Here is a 25,864-nt window from a genome sequence, read left to right on the forward strand (position 1 = left end):
ATTAGGCCAGCGAGAATTCAAGTTTATCATTTGAACTAGCTCCGCGGAAGATAACAGGGTTTTTGGCAGACGACTATTGGCCAATCAGAATCGTTACCGAGTGATTCAAGTTCGCTTGTGCAGCAAGGGCCGAACGGGTTATCGTCCTGCCAATATTGGTAAGAAATCCTCTTTCTTTCTATCTTTTAAACTTCGACACATCAATGATAAGCAGAAGGAACTGGCTGGGTTAGCAAACGGAAAATAGTCCAATAATTTCAATAAAGTTATAACGAGACCTGAAAAAAATAGTAACTATTTATGTTAACGTCGGGGAAGAAAAAGCGACGTTTGCAATGATGACGGCTGTTTCTAATATTTGGATCCTCGACACATATTCGTACCGATTCTTATCGATAAACAATGGTAGTAAAACCAACTTTCGGGATTAGGTGGAAAGGGTTTAACACCATATCGTTATCGTGAAAAGATATTCAATTCATATAATCTGTGCAAAAGAAAACAGCACAAAACGCGACCTTATTTTTGTTCTACCCTCGTTATACAAATAAATTTTCTGCAATAATCAACGCAGCTGGTGTCATCAAATAGAATCAAGAATGGTATCGAATACTTTAGGAAATAGATGAAGGTGCTACTTTAAACGCACGTATGAGCGAAATACTGCATCAACGGTTATGTTTGTTAAACAATCAAAATGTTGCGCGTTAGTAAAACATGAGTAGATATGCCATAAGTACTAGCGACCTACCAGGGTGAAATTCAAGAAAGCAAATCGACAGCTACCCAACTGGTAGAAAAAAAAATTGGTCGGAAAAAATGTTACCTTTCCTAAATTCAGACATTAGCCACGCCCGAACTCGCATGAAAATTATCAACACAGATATCTACTGAACAAAAAGCTGAAATGCTTTATGCTTCGCAGTGAAATCCAATGGATTTCAAACGTGAGAATTTTAAAGTACTTAGTACCTGCCTGCAGCCATAGAAATCGCACTTTTTGGTACGATCACGTTTATAGGAGACCGGCAATCACCACTCTAATAAGGATATACACCGTGTATGTCACAACCTTAACTCCAAATGTAAAATCGCACCTTACTGCATATTCATGATAAATAAGAAAAGAAAATATTTTAAAAATATAGTAAAGCTAGTGATTCCTATTAAACCATAAAGGCAACACAAAAATGCCTTTCCTTTACTCCTTTCGCTTATTAATACATCATAGAAACAGGGATAGACGATGACGCAAAAGCTTGACGCCAAGAACTCACGTCTTGGTTGAGTTTTAAAAAAAACCCTCAAGGATTGGTGAAAGGGAAAAACATGACGTCAAGGAAACATCAATAACACTCGATAACAATTGTTATGGTGACAACGAGTGATTTATAATTTCATTCACGATGTAAAAATAGCACCAATTCAAGGATCAGGTTAAAAATGGAATATGCTGGTATTATGTTATGAACACGGTGGACAGATTGTGTTCGGATCACTAATACATTGAATTTACTAAGGCTAAGACTGCAAGCATTAAGTCGCCCATCAAATCAGCTTTGAAGGGCCACACGAGCTAAGGATTGACGGTGAGTGTAGTGAACTAAAAGATTTCATGCAGAATTGGACGGAATGGACGAACAAACCTTATCAAACCTTTACATGACTTAGTGAATAGAAAAAAAACTATAAACAATACCAACCAAAACTACTTTTGAGTTTATGGTAACTCAAAAGGTAAAAAGGATATCAAGGAAAACAATTTCAAATAGATAATTTATGTGTAAAACACCTTGGATAGTACAAATACTAACAATTGGAGAAGTCATCTCTAAAATCTCATGCTCATCTAGAAATGAAATATTGTCCAGAAGTCGGTAGTCGTCGGTATTAGTAAGATATGACTAAGACGAGCAAGACGGAGGAAGGAACATGTTAGGCATCTGGGCATTAATCACTAGCAACGTCCTTCTTCCTGTCACTTCGTTTATCGTTTATCTTTTCTAAAGTATTATATCAGTTGAAGTCTCGATATTGAGGTCTGGGCTAAGGTTCATAGTACCGATTGCATGATTAAAGAGAAAATGAAAGAAGTGAAGTAAACCTTGCATACATGATCCATCGAAATACATTACATTATGAAAGAAAGATTGCAAGTAAAAAGAGCCGATAAATTCGGTTTCCTTCGAGTCCCTAATCTCATTTTATATATTTGCTCTATCTTGTAAAAGAATAAAAATAATAAAAATTTAATTTTCAATGTTACACACAAAGACTGTGAAAATGATTCCAATTTTCTAAAATGTTTAATTTGCATGATGCAATAAAACAACCTTCAATTGGCCCTATCCATAAGGCGAATTATCAGTGTCTAGATCATCTACAAGTTGGGTTGCCAGACCAAAGAAACGTCATTACACGAGCAAAACAAAAGAGCACAGCAGAAAACGCCATTCATAGCAACCTTCCAAAGTTTGTATAGAAATCAAATCCGAAAGGAAATTGTTTATACTCTAGTGTGGTCGGTTCTACGACATTACAAAATTAACCAGTAACATGACAAAGCCATTGTCATTTTATCCAATAGCAGCGAGCGCATGAGTACTCTTAACTACTTCTATTCAACTTTGGGTTGACACCCTGGGTTGCCTCTCAGAAATGTTGGTTTGATTACAAAAGAGACACGTTAAAAGTCCTTGTCCAAATTTTGATCTCTTTGCCGGTCGCCATGGAGATATGAAGACTTTTGGAGACATTCTGTCAAGATTGCTATTGTTTGCTTAATGTGGAGAGATGAGAGAGGTTAACTTCATTGCATTATATTGCAAATTTAAGGAATTGTGTAAGATTTCCGTATTTTAGTGCGCAATACTACTCTATATATCTTTAGACAAACGAAGACTGTATATGAATATACTGACTGAAAAAAAGGTGAAGAACAAAGGTAAATACTTCGTACTCTATTTGTTTATTTGTTTGCTTATCTTATATACCGCATGGACACATCAAAGAATAAAATCAAAATCTTAACTTTTAATGAACACATTCCCACGGCATCAAATAGAAAAGAAATATGCTCGCTGTAATGGTTAAAATTTTGTTTAATATTTTTTCTCGTGCGAGGAGTTTTTTCCATGTACACTTACGTACTAGATACTGGCTGAAAATAGGGCGTTTACACTTTGAATCTTACTGGATACGTAAGGCTCTGATATTTTCTCAAGAATACAGATTTACACCTTTTTAAGACAGCATTATTTTTTTCAAGGCTACATGACAGAATGGAAAAATTATCAGCCTACAAAAGTATGGGTGATTCGAAAAAACAAAGCAACGTCAATTATACTTAGTTAAACATCTGCTGAAACAATTAGTTACTGACAAAGATTCGGAAAATGTTATTTTTTGGTACAAATACTTTGTGTCTTCATCACATCTCATGTCCGTTAATAGTATCAAGCTCAGAAATGACTAAACAAAATAATAATTCAAGCAGATACTCCATAAATGATACACCTTTTATAATTTTATGGTTTCTGTTGTTATGGTTGTTTTCTTACTTTTTATTTTGTTTTGCCAAAGTGATATACACATTCAAATATAAAAGCCCTGAATTATTATTCAAGTTTTTCTATAATCACCTGTGCTAGCTAAAGATTCTCGTCTTAAATAAGACTTCTTCAGTGCTTAAAAATCACTCAAAAACATTAATAAAAAGGTTGCTCCTAACGCCTTTTCGATTAAAAACATCATTACTTAACTCTCCCTAAATTTAATACATTTCACTCTTATTCACCATATCTTCTCCGTTTTACAAAAACCATGAGCCAGTGAGCCGCACCCGTGCGCTCCAGTCAGGGGTTTTCGAGTAAAAGGTGAGAGATAACGTTTTTAACTATGTTTCGGTTGACTTCGCGATGGTTGGACCAAGTTTTTTTGGATTGCGAAAAGACTGTCCAACCATTTAGATTCTAATCACCCTTTATTACTCTTACCGGTAGGGAAATTTGTTATTCTAATTATTTTATGTAGCAGGTAAAGGCAATTAAAGATTAATAATACATTTCTGTTTCTCGAAAGCATCGGCTGTATCCGAGCATCCAAGCAGTACAATTTCTAATGATCACTTTCTATATTTCGATTAGGTTTTTATAATACTCAAAATCCTAACAGCAATCGCGGCAATGGAAATGGGGTAAGAACATCTTTCTAACTGAAAATTTCCTGTTTACTTCTTACCGTTGGGATTAGTGTTATGGCCTAACTTTTGGCAAAAGATAGCAATGACGCGCCGATCATTTGAGTTTTTTTTTTTACATTTTATTCTTAAAAGATAGAGACAATAAAAGAGGGATAGGTGGCGACCACAGAGATGGACGGTAGCTGCTCGATAGACTCCGAATGATCCAATCAAGTTAATCTTTCTTTTATCAAATCTAAGGAATTAGGAATTAAATAAGAAAATTAAAAGTGAAAGCGAAATAATGGCATTAAGTATTGCAAACGACTTTATTTCTAAATTGTACTGGAATTTCTAAACTTTTAATATAAAGGATGCTTTCGATTTTAAATAGGAATATCAGCTTTAAACGCTGCAGGGAATTAAGATGACATAAACTACTGAATTGAAAGTTCAATTGCAAACAAAAGAATATATTTAGTACATATTTTTCTCTGTGAACCGCCATAAAATCATATAAAATAAAATCTAGAAATCCTACACCTTGTGAATCGACACTTTGGACGGCAGTCCTTCAATCCGAAGAGATAGTTCTAACAATGCATTCCTCCTCGGCTTACAAGTGGTAGTGAGAATCAGACACACACAAAAGATAAGGGTTTCCCGATAAGTGCGTCTAAAACTAAGACGCTCCTCTACACAGCATAAAGTTAACCTAATCTTGAATCAGCGGCCGAGAGCAAAGAGTTAAAAAATACTATTGGAAGAGCATTTCATCGCTAAAGTAGGGGCACAACATACCATAATGTCTTTTTAGGATTAAGGTATTAAATAAGATATTATCAGGACATTAATAGGAATAACACAGTGCCAGCGGTGCGAAGTGCGGCCATTAAAGGGCTGCGGGTTTAGGCTGAGTTAATGGCATGACTTATCGTGGCGAGAATCATGGCCAAATAATTAAAATAGCATAATACGAGTACTGTTATAGAAGCGGAACGTAAACATTAGTAGGGAAATCAGACAAAATCGGTCTGCGATGACGAGAGCTTGAATTGTCGGCGAGTGGTTTGCGACGCCTTCATGACTGCCAAAAGCTTTTATCGACATTGAGCTTGATTTGACAAGAGTAAATCCCCACATGAAGTAGAACATTCTGGTCGCGCAGCCTACGGTATAGGGCGACCGGTCGCAACCCGCGCGGCAGGTGTTTGACCAATAGGTGGCGATAATTATGCAAAAACTTTGCAATGTCAAAATATGCATCCAAATAATACGTGAAGTAAGGTCTGCAGACAAATCTATTTTTGTTGGCACCTGGCATTGAGCGCGGACCGCTAGCGATAAGACAGACACATCATCTACAATGTAGAAGCCGCCAACGATGCTTAGCCGAATTTATGAAAGCGCGTGCGTATTACCTTGAGTCCTTGGGTTGCTTTCGTTATATCGGCAGTGGGGATTTGCCGAACGGCCAGGGCTTGGTGAACTGGAACGAATCTCTCGAGGTAGATAACAGGTAATATGCATTGCGTCTCTCTTAGTGGGCTTGCTAGAAGCATAAACTAATTCGCCATGTTTACCGTTAAGTAATCAGTTGACTCGGCAGACAACATCGGGTGAGACGCATATCCTTATAACGTTCACATTTCAGAGAATAGTATATATTTAATAGTTAGTTAGAAGGGAATTAGGCGTTGATTGCTCTGTTTTATCGACAGGGTACAGAATGTCTTGGAACAAATAGTTTTATACGGAACGTTTTCAAGTTCAGCCCTAAGCAAGGAAAAATTACCATGCGTGCTCTTGAATTTCGAATTTCACATTTTTCACTTCTCAGTAAATAACTTAGTTCTAAGCCCCGCTGAGCACAAGAAACTACTTCGATTGCGAGCCGTGGGTGAAAACGAACAATGATATTTACGAATACTTGATGTCCTTTGGTTTTAACATAGCGACATTAAATTTCACTACACAAAGCAGGCAAATAAAAGCAATAACAAGCTGGACCTCCAATAAGGCAATACCCTGACTTTATCTCTAAAGGCGCATAATAACGACATGTTACATCCCCCTCTATTTCATGTGACAACAGAGAGTATTCTTAAACCACGAATAATAATAATAATAATAATAATAATAATAATAATAATAATAATAATAATAATAATAATAATAATAATATTAATAATAATATTAATAATAATAATAATAATAATAATAATAATAATAATAATAATAATAATAACAATAATAATAAAATAATAAATTTTATTAAAATTCACTATATAACATAATCTAAAATATGATTAACAAAAAATTTGTTTATAAAATTGATAGCAATAAGATTTAAAAATATTAAAAAAAATTAAAAATAGTAAAAAAAATTATGCGAAAGAGAAAAATAGAAAAATATATATATATATATATGGCGGTCTTACATAACATCTGCTATGGGCAAAATAAAATCATTATCATTTAAAACATCGCGTGATTTGAACGGGAATCTTGAACCTCACGTGACATTTGTGAACAGTTCTTAAAATTGCGAAAGAAAGTTCGATACGTATCCGTGAGAGATTACACTGGCATAAGCCTCGCCGTTCTTAATAGACAGTTTTTCTGCAAGGGATTTTAGAAAGTTCTTACAATCTACCCCCATGCCTCCATTTGTGCCAAAAACTAGTGGTGTAAAAGTTCCCATCTCTACGTTGATTATTCTCTGGTTGTATTTCCTCTTCTCATTCTCTTGTTCTCTGAAGATAATAATAATGACGCCTATAAGAGAAAGAAATGAAAAATGAATGGAAAAAAAGTAAATGATAATAGCAACTCTTTTGTAGTTATGTGTTTATTGACCTTCCACTGTTTTTAGAGACCAAAATAAATATATTGAGACGTTTTATAGTTTTAGTTTGGGGGCTGTATTATTGATTATTAGTTCACGTGGGAGAGAGGGACTTGAACTCAAACAACCAGACAAGGCTTTACATAATTTCCCCTCGAGGCGAATTAATCTAAAAACCTACCGGACTTACAAATTAATAAAAGCGAAACGACTTCGACGCATTATGTAAGTTCAAAAACGACATTTGCTCTCGTCAAAATGTCAGTAGGTAAGCGATTTCGTCACAATATAAGGAAATTGTCATATTTCATGTTATTTGGGTACATGCGATTCAAAGTCGGCTTTTGTATAAGGTCTTTTTATATCTTTGTCGAGCGAACAGTGGAAATCTCTCTCGACAGGAACTCCGAATCACAGTAATAGCTCTTTCTCCATGACGTCACATATAACTGACAGAGGGGAAAACTTTCCCAATATTTTGAGAAAAACGACCAATTAGAGCGCGTTATTCACCATGGATACCGCAAGGTAATTTGAGGGCATTTATTCCGAGCTCATTTACAATTCTTGTTACTCCGGGAAACACAAACTAAATAAGCGTAATAGTGGTTTGGTGTTTACCCTATTTTAATACATGCCTTTTGGTCAATTTACAGAGCTGAGCTCGGCCTTGCGCGCCGCCGAGGGTCATCGCTACTTGGTTTTCGCAAGCCACAAAGTCGAGATAAATAATCGCACGAAGGGAAACTCGGGAATCACGCGAGTTAAGGGTCAAAGTGACCCTGTCTCGTATGGCTACTACCAGGAAAGATAGCCGAGCGAAACAGAGAATCGGCTAGGCAGTACGAGCTAAAGAGGTCAGCCTTCGCGCAATCAACAGCCTTTTAACAACCTCGGCTGGTCCAGACTGCCAATATGGGATCTGGAAGCTCGAAAGGCAGCGGATGCACCAAAAAGGGGGACAAGAAGAAAGATAAGACCTTCCTCATAAAATCCCTAGAACACCACGAAGGGGGTATTAATGCCATGTGTATAAGTAGCGACGGCAAGACTATCGTTACCGGATCGGAGGACAAAACCGGCAGGCTCTGGGACACGCGGACAGAGGATACAATTGGTGAACTACAAGGCCATGTCGGCTATATTAACGGTGTGTGTGCCTCGGATAAGTACGCGTTCACTTGCGCATCTGACAAGACCATCCGCAAATGGAGCTTAGAGACAGGCCGGTGCATAAAGGTCTTCAAGGGACACGCTTCGACTGTACACCGAGTGCTGTATGTGTGTGATTTCTTGTTTTCTACTTCTTATGATAAGACGGCCAAGCTATGGCAGGCCGACACGGGCGAGTGTGTGAGAACCTTCAAAGGGCACAAACGCGGAGTTTACCCGTTGATTTTCGTCCCGTCCGAGATTAACCGCGGTACCTACATTGACTTGGATAATAATGATGATATTCTAGTGACTGGCTCGGCCGACAACACGGCCAAAGCTTGGGGGATGAACTCGAATGAGTGCATGAATACCTTCAAGGGGCACGAAGGCGCGATTCTGTGCTTGGCTGTCGATGGCAAAGGCAGATTGTTGTTCACAGGCTCCAGCGATAGCACTATTCGTTCGTGGGATCTCCACACTTATTCGCCGTTGAAATCCTTCAAAGGTCATTCTGCTTCTGTTATTTGCATTCAGGTAGGCTTTATTTTATTCCATATTCCTATATTATCTCATATTATTATCCGTGTTTGCGCTTTTATGCGAGGTTAGTGTAGCTAGGTGTTCCCTTCAACCCCCAACGAAAAATATAAGCAAAAAAAAAAAAAAAAAAAAAAAATAGAACCATGATTGCCGCAAGGTTTATCTATAGAGCTTCGACTGTGGTTGAAATTCCTTGCCGTTAGAACACAGATTGTCCCTTCGATTAAAATCATTGTAAATACGCTCATTTCACCGCTATTTATTCGCAACTAATTTCCCTCCGGTGCGTTTTAAGTAATTTCGATGTTTTCTACGAATGAATTGTGTATTGGCGAGCCCTTTATCAAACCGTTGCTAGAGATACTCCTGTCGCTTCACGGCGACCTTCGGGGCCCTGCAGACGGAAGATTGATAGTTAAATGTCTCGGCTTAGAGCTTTGGGTAACCTACGAATATCCGATGTTGGAAAGGCAAACATTAGTTATGAGTTAACGGGGATTTGCTATGATTACGCGTTTATAGACAGCGTTGTTCTTCTTTTATAAGAATTGCAGCGCCTGAGACGAATAAGAAATAAAAAAATAAACGTCAAAGAAAACTCGAGAACACTTATCAGTGAAACAATAGACAAGGATCATTTTGAGCCATTTATTATAGTACAGGCAGGACAATACGCTATTTTAGTCCTTCTCCTTAATCTCCAGTGCTCGGCCCTGGACTGACTATTACCTCACTATTTGAGGTCAGTTTTTTCTCTTTGGGGCTTATTATGAACCAAAACGAAACAATTTGGGTTTCTCCCTCTCAACATAAATTATTGAAGCCCATTATTATGCCTAAACGTGACGCTCAGTGTTTGACTGGTTAATGTTTTATTATATTCTCGGCAAATGATTTATACTGTGGTTAAAGGTAATATGTTAGGATGAGTGAAAAGCAAGTAAAAAATAATCGATCCGTGGAAAACTTATTTAATTGCTCGAATTGTTCCATGTCCCGTACGAAAAGAGTTGATATAATGTATAATGTAAACTTAGGCCCATTGAGCTTCACCCACACCGTCTATTTGTTTTTATGGTCAGATTAAAGCTCTCTTGTGAGTTGTGAGATTTTATAGGAGATATAACGGGATTTAATTTGTAAATGTAATTCCGCGAAAAAACGTCAGATGGAAATCGATCAAAAGGCAATATGAAATGTAATTAAACAATGTTCAATTTGGACCTTGACCAATAATAATATTTTTGAAAATTTAAATACAAATTGGTACTAGAAAATTGAAGGACACAACAGCATGTCACAATAGCATGAGCACATTCTAATTCGGAGAAAATATTATTTTGCTGACTCATCAGAGCTCTTAAGGGGGCGTCCTTGGACATAAGTTTACCTCCACTGAGCCTATACTCTCGGCTATTACGGACACACTTAAATCCGCATTGTCACCAGTTTACTTCCGGTCGATTACCTAACAATATCCGATGATTTTTAACGAAAAACGCGAAAAATATTTCAAAATATTGAAAGCAGTGTGTCTATTGGAAGTTTCTTCGAGGATGTGATTGATAATTTAGAGCGGATGGCCTGTTTTAACATCTCGGATTCTAATAGATTCTTTTGTCTTTTAACGGTTGAGGTTTCCGTCGGACCTCCGGAAGTAAACTGGTGACAATGCGGCTTTAAACCTCCACTGAGGCTATACCCTCGACTATAACTGACACACTTTAACCTCCACTTAGGCTATACCCTCGGCTATTACGGACACACTTTAACCTCCACTGAGGCTATACCCTCGGCTATAACTGACACACTTTAACCTCCACTGAGGCTATACCCTCGGCTATTACGGACACACTTTAACCTCCACTGAGGCTATACCCTCGACTATAACTGACACACTTTAACCTCCACTGAGGCTATACCCTCGGCTATTACGGACACACTTTAACCTCCACTGAGGCTATACCCTCGACTATAACTGACACACTTTAACCTCCACTGACGCTATATCCTCGGCTATTACTGACACACTTTAACCTCCACTGAGGCTATACCCTCGGCTATCACTGACACACTTTAACCTCCACTGAGGCTATACCCTTGACTATAACTGACACACTTTAACCTCCACTTAGTCTTTACCCTTGGCTATTACTGACACACTTTAACCTCCACTGAGGCTATACCCTCGGCTATAACTGACACACTTTAACCTCCACTGAGGCTATACCCTCGGCTATAACTGACACACTTTAACCTCCACTGAGGCTATACCCTCAGCTATTACTGACACACTTTAACCTCCACTGAGGCTATACTCTCAGCTATTACTGACACACTTTAACCTCCACTTAGTCTTTACCCTCGGCTATAACTGACACACTTTAACCTCCACTGAGGCTTTACCCTCGGCTATAACTGACACACTTTAACCTCCACTTAGTCTTTACCCTCGGCTATAACTGACACACTTTAACCTCCACTGAGGCTATACCCTCGGCTATCACTGACACACTTTAACCTCCACTGAGGCTATACCCTTGACTATAACTGACACACTTTAACCTCCACTGAGGCTTTACCCTCGTCTATAACTGACACACTTTAACCTCCACTGAGGCTATACCCTCGGCTATAACTGACACACTTTAACCTCCACTGAGGCTATACCCTCGGCTATAACTGACACACTTTAACCTCCACTGAGGCTATACCCTCGGCTATAACTGACACACTTTAACCTCCACTGAGGCTATACCCTCGGCTATAACTGACACACTTTAACCTCCACTGAGGCTATACCCTCGGCTATAACTGACACACTTTAACCTCCACTGAGGCTATACCCTCAGCTATTACGGACACACTTTAACCTCCACTGAGGCTATACTCTCAGCTATTACTGACACACTTTAACCTCCACTGAGGCTTTACCCTCAGCTATTACTGACACACTTTAACCTCCACTTAGTCTTTACCCTCGGCTATAACTGACACACTTTAACCTCCACTGAGGCTATACTTTCAGCTATTACTGACACACTTTAACCTCCACTGAGGCTATACTTTCAGCTATTACTGACACACTTTAACCTCCACTGAGGCTTTACCCTCGACTATAACTGACACACTTTAATCTCCACCGAGGCTTTACCCTCAGCTATTACTGACACACTTTAACCTCCACTGAGGCTTTACCCTTGGCTTTAACTGACACACTTTAACCTCCACTTGGTCTTTACCCTCGGCTATTACTGACACACTTTAACCTCCACTTAGGCTATACCCTCGGCTACTACGGACACACTTTAACCTCCGCTGAGGCTATACCCTCGGCTATAACGGACATCCTGCTATGTACAGCCTAACATGGTTATACAGGAAATATTTTGATTATCATAACAGTACACTTAGTAAATTTGTAACATCCAATTTACCAGATGCCGGAATAGGTATTGTTCAAGTTAGAATAAAAGCATTCAACTTCAGATCAACAAAAATGGGATAAATTTCCTCCAGAGAATCATTTATCATAACCCTAACTTAATAAGATGGAAAGAGTGTTTTTTTCCAATAAGAATGAAAGTATTCAATGCTTCAGAACAACAATGCAGGTTTGTACCCAGGGGGGGGAGTGTGTGTGCAGGGGTGCATTCCCATCCCCCACAACTGCTGAATGTCCACTTCTGGTTTGCAAAAGATGTGCTATTTGTAGACAAAACTACAAAGCATAAGTGCAGTAGACAAAAAAGGCATTCTGATCACTCCAAGAGGGCATAAGATGTCTTATGCTCTCTTGATCACTCTGGTAAGTAATAAATCTTCAAAAGTCTAACTTTTTTAGCCAAATTCCATGATAAACCTACCATGGAGATACTGCAATGGCATTAAAATCAGAAAACTCACCACCCTCCCCACCCCTTCCCCCATGAAAAAATAGGTCCACGCTTTCGGATTTCGCACCACCCCAAGAAAAATCCTGGGTATAGGCCTGTAATGGGGGATATTTCTGCGAGAGAAGCATAAATGGTAACCCTTACTATTAAAAGTATTTCAAATCTCAATACAGTAGAACCCTGCTAACTCTTACATGAAGGGAGACATAAATGATAAAAAAGAGCAGGGGTTTAAGTCAGAAGTTGTTCAAGTTTTTCAAGGTTGAATGTAAAAATAATTTAGTTGCTCATATTTCAGGTTTGGACTCACAAACCTGTCACTATTTCAGGTGGTGTTATCCCAGGTTTGGACTCACAAACCTGTCACTATTTCAGGTGGTGTTATCCCATTTTTGGACTCACATACCTGTTACTATTTCAGGTGGTGAATAAGCTGATGTACTCCAGTTCAGCTGATCATACTGCGAAATGCTGGGTTGTGGAGTTTGGGGACTGCACACGGACCTACAGAGGACACAAACATTGTATTGGAGCTATGGTAGTGCAGGATGGTCTAAGTAAGTGATCGCAAGCTATTGCATTTACATGTATAATCCTTACCATACCGATGTCGTAGCTACACCTTTATCTAGCTTCACACCCATCAGGCCACCCCTCCCTACCGTACTCATCTAGCTACCTATCCCTACCACACCCATCTAGCCACCCCTCCCTACCTCACTCATCTAGCTACCTCTCCCTACCAAACTCATCTAGCTACCTATCCCTACCACACCTACCTAGCCACCCCATCCCCTTCCACACTCATCTAGCTACCTATCCCTACCACACCCATCTAGCCACCCCCCCCTTCCACACTCATCTAGCTACCTATCCCTACCACACCCATCTAGCTACCTATCCCTACCACACCCATCTAGCCACCCCTCCCTATCACACTCATCTAGCTACCCCTCCCTTCCACACTCATCTAGCTACCTATCCCTACCACACTCATCTAGCTACCTATCCCTACCACACCCATCTAGCTACCTATCCCTACCACACCCATCTAGCCACCCCTCCCTACCACACCCATCTAGCTACCTATCCCTACCACACCCATCTAGCCACCCCTCCCTACCACACTCATCTAGCTACCTATCCCTACCACACTCATCTAGCCACCCCTCCCTACCATACTCATCTAGCTACCTATCCCTACCACACCCATCTAGCCACCCCTCCCTACCACACTCATCTAGCTACCTATCCCTACCACACCCATCTAGCCACCCCTCCCTACCACACTCATCTAGCCACCCCTCCCTACCACACTCATCTAGCCACCCCTTCCTACCACACTCATCTAGCCACCCCCCCCCTTCCACACTCATCTAGCTACCTATCCCTACCACACCCATCTAGCCACCCCTCCCTATCACACTCATCTAGCCACCCCTCCCTATCACACTCATCTAGCTACCTATCCCTACCACACTCATCTAGCCACCCCTTCCTACCACACTCATCTAGCCACCCCTCCCTACCACACTCATCTAGCCACCCCTCCCTACCACACTCATCTAGCCACCCCTTCCTACCACACTCATCTAGCCACCCCCCCCCCTTCCACACTCATCTAGCTACCTATCCCTACCACACCCACTAGCTACCTATCCCTACCACACCCATCTAGCCACCCCTCCCTATCACACTCATCTAGCTACCCCTCCCTTCCACACTCATCTAGCTACCTATCCCTACCACACTCATCTAGCTACCTATCCCTACCACACCCATCTAGCTACCTATCCCTACCACACCCATCTAGCCACCCCTCCCTACCACACTCATCTAGCTACCTATCCCTACCACACTCATCTAGCCACCCCTCCCTACCATACTCATCTAGCTACCTATCCCTACCACACCCATCTAGCCACCCCTCCCTACCACACTCATCTAGCTACCTATCCCTACCACACCCATCTAGCCACCCCTCCCTATCACACTCATCTAGCTACCTATCCCTACCACACCCATCTAGCCACCCCTCCCTACCACACTCATCTAGCCACCCCTCCCTACCACACTCATCTAGCCACCCCTCCCTACCACACTCATCTAGCCACCCCTCCCTACCACACTCATCTAGCCACCCCTCCCTACCACACTCATCTAGCCACCCCTTCCTATCACACTCATCTAGCCACCCCTCCCTACCGTACTCATCTAGCTGTCTATCCCTTCCACACCCATCTAGCCACCCCTCCCTACCACACTCATCTAGCTACCCCTCCCCATCACACACTATTATCCACCCCTTGCTACCTGATCTATGTAGTTGACCTCAAGTTATTGCATTTAAATGTACATAGCTTACATAAAATTCCTGTTACATGAACATCCTTGCCATACCCATCTAGCAATTTGTCCTAATTAACTCAACCATCTATCCTCTCATCAAGTCACCCCTTCCTACCCAACAAACCCTTATAGCAACCCCACTCTATTACACCCATCTAGCAACCAATCCTCAGCAAACCAAACTAGCTAAACCACACCTTCCATCTACATGTTTCCATGCCATATCTGTTTAGCTATACATCATTTCCACACCTCTAGCTACACCCCACTTACACACCCTCTTGATTTCCAACATAGAAAATCCTAATAAGCTTGCTAGAAAGCTAATGCATTGCACAATTTAATATGTACCTCCTGTATCCATGCTATTCAAAGCCAGTCAAGATACAATGCTTCTCGCGTGATCATATCCTACAATACAAAAAGAAGTCTATAACTTTATTTTTACATGACAGTGTTTACCGGCTCTGGTGATGGTACTGCGAAGGTTTTTGATGCAAAGTCTGGTACTTGCAAAAGGACTTACAAGGGGCATGAGAGTGCAATCAACTGTTTAGTGGTAAGTTTGTGCAGGTACTTAGGAGATTACCAGTGATGTTTCAGTTTATTTCTAATGCTCCTGTTTTGAATACATTGTTTGATGGACATCTCATTTTTATGGTCATATAAATAAAATTTGGTTGCACTGAAATACAAAGAAATAACTGAAGGCAAATAATAATAAAGACTCCTACTATTATGGACACTCAATTAGATACAGTAGTCCTGAGGGTCCCCTTAATATCAAGATAAGCCACTGTTGTGACCAGTAAGATTTTTTATTAAACTTTGCATTTAACAAATTAGAATTGGTTTATTCCACAGGCAAGCAAAGGCAAGCTATACACTGCATCCTATGACAGAACTTTGAGAATTTGGGATGCTACCAAGCTCCGTGATGACGAGGACGATGTATACACTAAAGAGAATGGAGTTAAATAAGAAAGAAGCTGCTTGATGATTTGTAACAAGAAAGTGCATTTGGTAAATTCTGCATGTTTTATAGTGAGGCAACAAGCCACAAAATGGACGACAACAAGGTGTAGATGCACCAAATTAAATTCATTAGAGTTAGTGGGATAGTGTATGTGGGTGGTCATACTTGACAATTGCATACCAAACAAACATGAAGATCGCAACCCTACTATGACATATTTATAAAAACCAATGGAATGGAATTGGTAAATCACAAACTTCACTATACTGGTTGCATGATGTCATCCACAATTCAAACAAACATGTTTGTTTTTATGATGCCCATTCATTGTTGGGAGAATCGCAGGGAACATTTTAGTGATATGCTGATGAATAACAGCCACGATCAAGCTTAAGGCCAACTCCTGACACACCACAAATATCAATCGATAGTTTACTTTACTGGTGGATTACAAGAGTATCCAAGAAACAAAACTTAAATTTAGAGATAGCCATCTAAATATTCTCCTGAAAAGAGACTTCACATTGAATTTCTCTCAAAATATGTGATGTACATGGGAAATCTCTTTTGAATGATGACAGAAATTAGTGGCAGATCCAGTGGTCACCCCCCCCCCCCCCTTTAATATTAAAAACGTAAAAAAAAAAAACAAGTCGAGGGAAATCCACCAAATAACTTATTAAATCCTGCCATTCTGCACTGGATCTTCCCCTGATAACAATTATCTTATCAGCCCAAAGATTTAAAAGTGTCGTAAGTTAAAAAAACCTGCAACATTATCCAATAATATCTATAAAAATAATATAAACAGTCTATCCCATTCACCTTGTCAAAGAGAAAAGATATTTACAAGTTTTTTAAAAGTTATGTCTCATTTTGAAATATCTACATCCTAAATTTTTTGAAAAAGGAATGCCTCTGAGCACGTAGCATCTTTCTCTTCATGAATAACGTCAATGGGATCCACTGTAGGTGTAATAGGGCGCGTTTTTTTCCTATCATTATGGGATGGGAATGAATGGTAGAGAATGTTCAGAATGGCATTTGAGTCATTCTGCTACAGGCAGCAGAATGGGTGGAATGGCCTTCATTCCATTCCGTAATCGGAATGCGGGATTAACGAACGTGCGCTTTTTCTATTCTAATCATTCTTATTCCAGAATCATGAGTAAAAAAAATGTGCCCTTAATTTGGGCTGCTCTGTACATACTTGTAGTATGTTGGTGCACACAAGTGTGAAATGAAGGGCCTTGGCAAGGGCAGCAGGAAGGTAATTTGTAATGCTAAATTCTTCCTTTACTTTAGGAAACCCGGCCACATTCCTCCTGACCTTGCATCACCCTTTAAAGTAATGCATTTGCCTATGACTCATATTGGTGTTCAAGATATAAGCACTAGAACCGTAGTGCTTGTAGTTTATGGAGTCTTTAAAACATAACTAATTTTATATCTAAAATCATTTTGGCGTTAAAGAAGTTACATATCATTGCTCTGTAGATATGTAGGTTCTATATACAAAAAGTAGCTGTATTTTAGTAGCATCAATACATTTCGATGAAGCATGTATTTGAATGCAAGAAGTGGAGCTCTAAACCAAAGATATCAGTGATATTCCATCTAGTTTTTTTTTTAGAAAATAAAAAAAAATATTTAGTGTGAAAATTAATTTTGGGATTTTATGCATTTAGGTGTTTTGAGGTTATTAACCTATAATGCTTGCAGTTTTCATAATTTATTGAAAAATAGCAATATAGCTGCACTAAATTATTTATTAGTACATGGGTTGTTATGTAATATTACATCTTCACATAATATAGCATAACAGTAGTTTCATACCTTCTTGAAAATAAAAATATCACTGTGAGAAGAATACTTATCAATAAATAACCCATGTCTAGGGGTGGTACTAATCAGCCACCACACCCATGTCTAGGGGTGGTAGTCATCAACTACTACACCCATGTATAGGGGTGGTAGTCATCAACTACTACATCCATGTCTAGGGGTGGTAGTCATCAACTACTACATCCATGTATAGGGGTAGTAGTCATCAACTACTACATCCATGTCTAGGGGTGGTAGTCATCAACTACTACACCCATGTATAGGGGTGGTAGTCATCAACTACTACACCCATGTATAGTGGTGGTAGTCATCAACTACTACATCCCTGTCTAGGGGTGGTAGTCATCAACTACTACACCCATGTCTAGGGGTGGTAGTCATCAACTACTACACCCATGTCTATGGGTGGTAGTCATCAACTACTACACCCATGTCTAGGGGTGGTAGTCATCAACTACTATACCCATGTCTAGGGGTGGTAGTCATCAACTACTACATCTATGTTTTGTGGTGGTAGTCATCAACTACAACATCCATGTCTAGGGGTGGTAGTCATCAACTACTACATCCATGTCTAGGGGTGGTAGTCATCAACTACTACATCCATGTCTAGGGGTGGTAGTCATCAACTACTACATCCATGTCTAGGGGTGGTAGTCATCAACTACTACACCCATGTCTAGGGGTGGTAGTCATCAACTACTACATCCATGTCTAGGGGTGGTAGTCATCAACTACTACACCCATGTCTAGGGGTGGTAGTCATCAACTACTACATCCATGTCTAGGGGTGGTAGTCATCAACTACTACATCCATGTCTAGGGGTGGTAGTCATCAACTACTACATCCATGTCTAGGGGTGGTAGTCATCAACTACTACACCCATGTCTAGGGGTGGTAGTCACCAACTAGTACACCCATGTCTAGGGGTGGTAGTCATCAACTACTACATCTATGTTTAGTGGTGGTAGTCATCAACTACTACATCCATGTCTAGGGGTGGTAGTCATCAACTACTACACCCATGTCTAGGGGTGGTAGTCATCAACTACTACATCCATGTCTAGGGGTGGTAGTCATCAACTACTACATCCATGTCTAGGGGTGGTAGTCATCAACTACTACATCCATGTCTAGTGGTGGTAGTCATCAACTACTACATCCATGTCTAGGGGTGGTAGTCATCAACTACTACATCTATGTTTAGTGGTGGTAGTCATCAACTACTACATCCATGTCTAGGGGTGGTAGTCATCAACTACTACACCCATGTCTAGGGGTGGTAGTCATCAACTACTACACCCATGTCTATGGGTGGTAGTCATCAACTACTACATCCATGTCTAGGGGTGGTAGTCATCAACTACTACATCCATGTCTAGGGGTGGTAGTCATCAACTACTACACCCATGTCTAGGGGTGGTAGTCATCAACTACTACATCCATGTCTAGGGGTGGTAGTCATCAACTACTACATCCATGTCTAGGGGTGGTAGTCATCAACTACTACATCCATGTCTAGGGGTGGTAGTCATCAACTACTACATCCATGTCTAGGGGTGGTAGTCATCAACTACTACATCCATGTCTAGGGGTGGTAGTCATCAACTACTACATCCATGTCTAGGGGTGGTAGTCATCAACTACTACACCCATGTCTAGGGGTGGTAGTCATCAACTACTACACCCATGTCTATGGGTGGTAGTCATCAACTACTACATCTATGTTTAGTGGTGGTAGTCATCAACTACTACATCCATGTCTAGGGGTGGTAGTCATCAACTACTACACCCATGTCTAGGGGTGGTAGTCATCAACTACTACATCCATGTCTAGGGGTGGTAGTCATCAACTACTACATCCATGTCTAGGGGTGGTAGTCATCAACTACTACATCCATGTCTAGGGGTGGTAGTCATCAACTACTACACCCATGTCTAGGGGTGGTAGTCACCAACTAGTACACCCATGTCTAGGGGTGTTAGTCATCAACTACTACATCTATGTTTAGTGGTGGTAGTCATCAACTACTACATCCATGTCTAGGGGTGGTAGTCATCAACTACTACACCCATGTCTAGGGGTGGTAGTCATCAACTACTACATCCATGTCTAGGGGTGGTAGTCATCAACTACTACATCCATGTCTAGGGGTGGTAGTCATCAACTACTACATCCATGTCTAGTGGTGGTAGTCATCAACTACTACATCCATGTCTAGGGGTGGTAGTCATCAACTACTACATCTATGTTTAGTGGTGGTAGTCATCAACTACTACATCCATGTCTAGGGGTGGTAGTCATCAACTACTACACCCATGTCTAGGGGTGGTAGTCATCAACTACTACACCCATGTCTATGGGTGGTAGTCATCAACTACTACATCCATGTCTAGGGGTGGTAGTCATCAACTACTACATCCATGTCTAGGGGTGGTAGTCATCAACTACTACACCCATGTCTAGGGGTGGTAGTCATCAACTACTACATCCATGTCTAGGGGTGGTAGTCATCAACTACTACATCCATGTCTAGGGGTGGTAGTCATCAACTACTACATCCATGTCTAGGGGTGGTAGTCATCAACTACTACATCCATGTCTAGGGGTGGTAGTCATCAACTACTACATCCATGTCTAGGGGTGGTAGTCATCAACTACTACATCCATGTCTAGGGGTGGTAGTCATCAACTACTACACCCATGTCTAGGGGTGGTAGTCATCAACTACTACACCCATGTCTATGGGTGGTAGTCATCAACTACTACATCTATGTTTAGTGGTGGTAGTCATCAACTACTACATCCATGTCTAGGGGTGGTAGTCATCAACTACTACACCCATGTCTAGGGGTGGTAGTCATCAACTACTACATCCATGTCTAGGGGTGGTAGTCATCAACTACTACACCCATGTCTATGGGTGGTAGTCATCAACTACTACATCCATGTCTAGGGGTGGTAGTCATCAACTACTACACCCATGTCTATGGGTGGTAGTCATCAACTACTACATCCATGTCTAGGGGTGGTAGTCATCAACTACTACACCCATGTCTAGGGGTGGTAGTCATCAACTACTACACCCATGTCTAGGGATGGTAGTCATCAACTACTACACCCATGTCTATGGGTGGTAGTCATCAACTACTACATCCATGTCTAGGGGTGGTAGTCATCAACTACTACACCCATGTCTATGGGTGGTAGTCATCAACTACTACATCCATGTCTAGGGGTGGTAGTCATCAACTACTACATCTATGTCTAGGGGTGGTAGTCATCAACTACTACATCCATGTCTATGGGTGGTAGTCATCAACTACTACATCCATGTCTAGGGGTGATAGTCATCAACTACTACATCCATGTCTAGGGGTGATAGTCATCAACTACTACATCCATGTCTAGGGGTGGTAGTCATCAGCTACTACATCCATGTCTAGGGGTGGTAGTCATCAACTACTACATCCATGTCTAGGGGTGGTAGTCATCAAATACTACATCCATGTCTAGGGGTGGTAGTCATCAACTACTACATCTATGTCTAGGGGTGGTAGTCATCAACTACTACATCCATGTCTATGGGTGGTAGTCATCAACTACTACATCCATGTCTAGGGGTGGTAGTCATCAACTACTACACCCATGTCTAGAGATGGTAGTCATCAACTACTACATCCATGTCTAGGGGTGGTAGTCATCAACTACTACATCCATGTCTAGGGGTGGTAGTCATCAACTACTACACCCATGTCTAGGGATGGTAGTCATCAACTACTACATCCATGTCTATGGATGGTAGTCATCAACTACTACATCCATGTCTAGGGGTGGTAGTCATCAACTACTACACCCATGTCTAGGGATGGTAGTCATCAACTACTACACCCATGTCTATGGGTGGTAGTCATCAACTACTACATCCATGTCTAGGGGTGGTAGTCATCAACTACTACACCCATGTCTATGGGTGGTAGTCATCAACTACTACATCCATGTCTAGGGGTGGTAGTCATCAACTACTACATCTATGTCTAGGGGTGGTAGTCATCAACTACTACATCCATGTCTAGGGGTGGTAGTCATCAACTACTACATCTATGTCTAGGGGTGGTAGTCATCAACTACTACACCCATGTCTAGGGATGGTAGTCATCAACTACTACATCCATGTCTAGGGGTGGTAGTCATCAACTACTACATCCATGTCTAGGGGTGGTAGTCATCAACTACTACATCCATGTCTAGGGGTGGTAGTCATCAACTAGTACATCCATGTCTAGGGGTGGTAGTCATCAACTACTACATCTATGTCTAGGGGTGGTAGTCATCAACTACTACATCCATGTCTAGGGGTGGTAGTCATCAACTACTACATCTATGTCTAGGGGTGGTAGTCATCAACTACTACACCCATGTCTATGGGTGGTAGTCATCAACTACTACATCCATGTCTAGGGGTGGTAGTCATCAACTACTCCATCCATGTCTAGGGGTGGTAGTCATCAACAACTACACCCATGTCTATGGGTGGTAGTCATCAACTACTACACCCATGTCTAGGGGTGGTAGTCATCAACTACTACATCCATGTCTAGGGGTGGTCGTCATCAACTACTACACCCATGTCTGGGGACGGTAGTCATCAACTACTACACCCATGTCTAGGGGTGGTAGTCATCAACTACTACATCCATGTCTAGGGGTGGTCGTCATCAACTACTACACCCATGTCTAGGGGTGGTAGTCATCAACTACTACGCCCATGTCTAGGGGTGGTAGTCATTAACTACTACATCCATGTCTAGGGGTGGTAGTCATCAACTACTACATCCATGTCTAGGGGTGGTCGTCATCAACTACTACACCCATGTCTAGGGGTGGTAGTCATCAACTACTATTCCCATGTCTGGGGGTGGTAGTCATCAACTACTACACCCATGTCTAGGGGTGGTAGTCATCAACTACTACATCTATGTCTAGGGGTGATAGTCATCAACTACTACACCCATGTCTATGGGTGGTAGTCATCAACTACTACACCCATGTCTAGGGGTGGTAGTCATCAACTACTACATCCATGTCTAGGGGTGGTAGTCATCAACTTCTACATCCATGTCTAGGGGTGGTAGTCATCAACTACTACACCAATGTCTAGGGGTGGTAGTCATCAACTACTACATCCATGTCTAGGGGTGGTCGTCATCAACTACTACACCCATGTCTAGGGGTGGTAGTCATCAACTACTACATCCATGTCTAGGTGGTAGTCATCAACTACTACACCCATGTCTAGGGGTGGTAGTCATCAACTACTACGCCCATGTCTAGGGGTGGTAGTCATCAACTACTACACCCATGTCTAGGGGTGGTAGTCATCAACTACTACACCCATGTCTAGGGGTGGTAGTCATCAACTACTACATCCATGTCTAGGGGTGGTAGTCATCAAATACTACACCCATGTCTAGGGGTGGTAGTCATCAACTACTACACCCATGTCTAGGGGTGGTAGTCATCAACTACTACATCCATGTCTAGGAGTGGTAGTCATCAACTACTACATCTATGTCTAGAGGTGGTAGTCATCAACTTCTACATCCATGTCTAGGGGGACATGACGGAAAAACCTGGAAAACGTGCAATTCCAGATGGAGAGAGAAGACACAATTTCTTTAGTGGCTATAGGTTCCATGTATTACAGACTGATTTTTAAAACACAAATAATGTGAGGCTGAAGTGCACATAACCAGATTTTGGCTTTTTAAGATAATTTTTCCTTGATCATCATTGCTCTGTGTATCAGCTCAAAGACGAAAAGCTCAAATTCCAATGTCACTTTACAAAAAGTCGCATCAATTTAAAAAAAGTCGCACTTGATATTTTGTTTGCTTTAAGCTTCTAAGAACTGAGGGAAATTATCCGCCTTATTCGATGTGAAATGGGCTTATTTAAAGCGTCACGTCATGTTTTTCCGTCATGTTGTCTAGGGGTGGTAGTCATGAGTTGATTTACTAAAACCATGTCTAGGGGTGATACTGATCAACTACTACAACCATGTCTAGGGGTGGTAACCATTAAATACTACACTCATGTCTTGGGGTCATAGTATACACGTCTAAGGGTCACATTTATCAATTACTATAGCCATGTCTAGGGGTCATACTCAACAACAACACACATGCCAATTTGCTGTGTGATTTTTGAAGGGAGAAAATAATCCATGGCATAGATATCAGGTTCAAGGGGGGATCCATCAATGTTTATTTGTTTTGTATAAGATAAAAATGAACATTAATTATAAGCCTATAAGCCCCCAGATACCCGTATAATACAGGCCCAACTCCAAACCAAAATAAATGCAAACTAAACATCACCAGATCTGAATATTCAAGGATTCATCCAAGAGGTAAAATATCATCCTTGATTTCTGATAAATTTGTAAACAAATGCCTAAACTTACAAATTACCAAACTGCGGATAAAGACAAGCAAACACAGTATTTTTATTGCTTATATCCATGCCTGATTGCATCATAGAAGACAGGGAGGGCAGGTAAATGCTTCCCCCATCCTCATAATAGTCGACACCCCCAAAAAAAACATTCTCAGGACCAAGGAACCTAAAATAAGCCTGAAAACAATTTTTGAATAAGCTTAGTAGGCAAAAATGATCACATTGGAGAGTGTTAAGGTCATTAGCCAGAAAATTCATTTTTCAATCAGTGATTCCATTAAATCAACCTCATCTTTCAAACATCCATAAGCACAGAATGTATTCTCCCTCCAATAAACTTATAATTACTTATTTCCTATGGTACTCTTCTGATATGAAAATGCTGTAATTTTAAGCAAATTACAAGCAAAACTGTTGTCAGCAACTGAAGAGTGACTGCATTGCATCGTTGAAAACAGTAGAAGGCGTACCACCTTTGGTTGGTGGTAGCAGAATTTGCACGGTAGCTGAATTTGACTGGTAGCTCAATTTGACTCTCAATTTTGCTCCGGAGTGAAAGGGTATCAAACCTCTAGAAGATACCTCTAGGGGGATATCCATCTATCCACACCCATTTTAAGTAAAAATCATTAATAAGTAAGAAGTTAAAGTGAAATAACAATTTCTAGTTGCACCAAAATTATGAATAGACCATGTTGTCCATCACCTTTCATAATCATAATTTGTTAATTTATATAAAGAATAAGCGTCGTAAGTTATAAACCACAATGTGCGCAAAGATCTACAAATATACAGCTTTACCATTCTGGCGTTCCAACACTTCCTCCGCTTATGAAGATGCGACAATCGAGCTGCAGCGTGCACTAATATAAAACACCGCCATTTCTGACGCTCGTTTACCCAGCTTTTAGGAAGAGACTTCGTAGACATCTGAGAGAAACTCCACCGCATTTGAACGACACAACACGTTTGAATGTTAGCATCTCATCAGCTAATGGCGGGAATGTATGTCACGTGGTAACACAGGCAGCCCGTGTAAAGGTGAACCTTTTTTTTTTTTTGGGGGGGGGGGGGGACTCTCTATATCCATCGGACGGGGATCATCGTCGTATCTTTTAGGGTGTATATTTGGATCCTTGGGTATCTTTTAGGGGTGAAAATGAGAATGCCCAGATTTTTTTAACTCGTTATTTTTTAGGGTGCTATTATAGCAACCGCTCATCTAACATAGCTCACGAATAAGCGTTAAAAACGTGTCAATCGGAGTTTTTAGATCACCAACCAGCGTTTGTTTGAGGTATCTTTTAGGGGGTAAATTCATGCCTAACCACGCCCACTTGAGTATCTTTTAGGGTTAAAATATAACCAAACTACGTCCACTTTAGCATCTTAGGGTTTTAAAAAAATCCCGATGATTATTCCCGTCCGTTTGATATCGGAGTACCTTCCCCGGGGTAAGGACTTTTACCTCGCATTCACAATTTATTTTTTTTTTGCTGTATTCAAACATACACATGGCATTAGCAGTGATGGGGTAAGTATGTAAGTGCAAAATTCAAAATTAGGATCTATAGAGAAAAGATATAAGTATTTTATTGTTTATTATCAAAAGCC

The 25,864-nt window shown here is 40.7% G+C and overlaps 1 protein-coding gene and 1 long non-coding RNA gene across 7 annotated transcripts; one reads left to right on the plus strand and one right to left on the minus strand.

The window, feature by feature from the left end:
• LOC5521728 (WD repeat-containing protein 86) lies at positions 1 to 17,811 on the plus strand. 6 transcript variants are annotated; one of them, XM_032366936.2, is made up of 5 exons: positions 1 to 158; positions 7,685 to 8,717; positions 13,041 to 13,176; positions 15,424 to 15,527; positions 15,833 to 17,811. In XM_032366936.2, the coding sequence occupies exons 2-5, from the start codon at positions 7,944 to 7,946 to the stop codon at positions 15,947 to 15,949; spliced, it is 1,131 nt and encodes a 376-aa protein (XP_032222827.1). In that variant the 5' UTR covers positions 1 to 158; positions 7,685 to 7,943; the 3' UTR covers positions 15,950 to 17,811. The 6 variants fall into 6 exon arrangements, with proteins under 6 accessions (XP_032222827.1, XP_032222826.1, XP_032222829.1 ...); XM_032366935.2 differs by lacking the exon at positions 1 to 158 and adding an exon at positions 1,414 to 1,589; XM_032366938.2 differs by lacking the exon at positions 1 to 158 and adding an exon at positions 2,637 to 2,944.
• On the minus strand, positions 6,437 to 25,247 carry LOC116604489. Its single transcript, XR_004291077.2, has 4 exons — positions 25,052 to 25,247; positions 15,320 to 15,379; positions 13,026 to 13,123; positions 6,437 to 6,958 (listed from the first exon to the last, which is right to left on the minus strand). It is a non-coding gene; the product is annotated as an uncharacterized LOC116604489 (long non-coding RNA).
• Positions 25,248 to 25,864: the final 617 nt, after the last annotated feature.

Source organism: Nematostella vectensis, chromosome 2 (genome assembly GCF_932526225.1).
Source record: "Nematostella vectensis chromosome 2, jaNemVect1.1, whole genome shotgun sequence".
In the NCBI taxonomy this organism is placed as follows: domain Eukaryota; kingdom Metazoa; phylum Cnidaria; class Anthozoa; order Actiniaria; family Edwardsiidae; genus Nematostella; species Nematostella vectensis.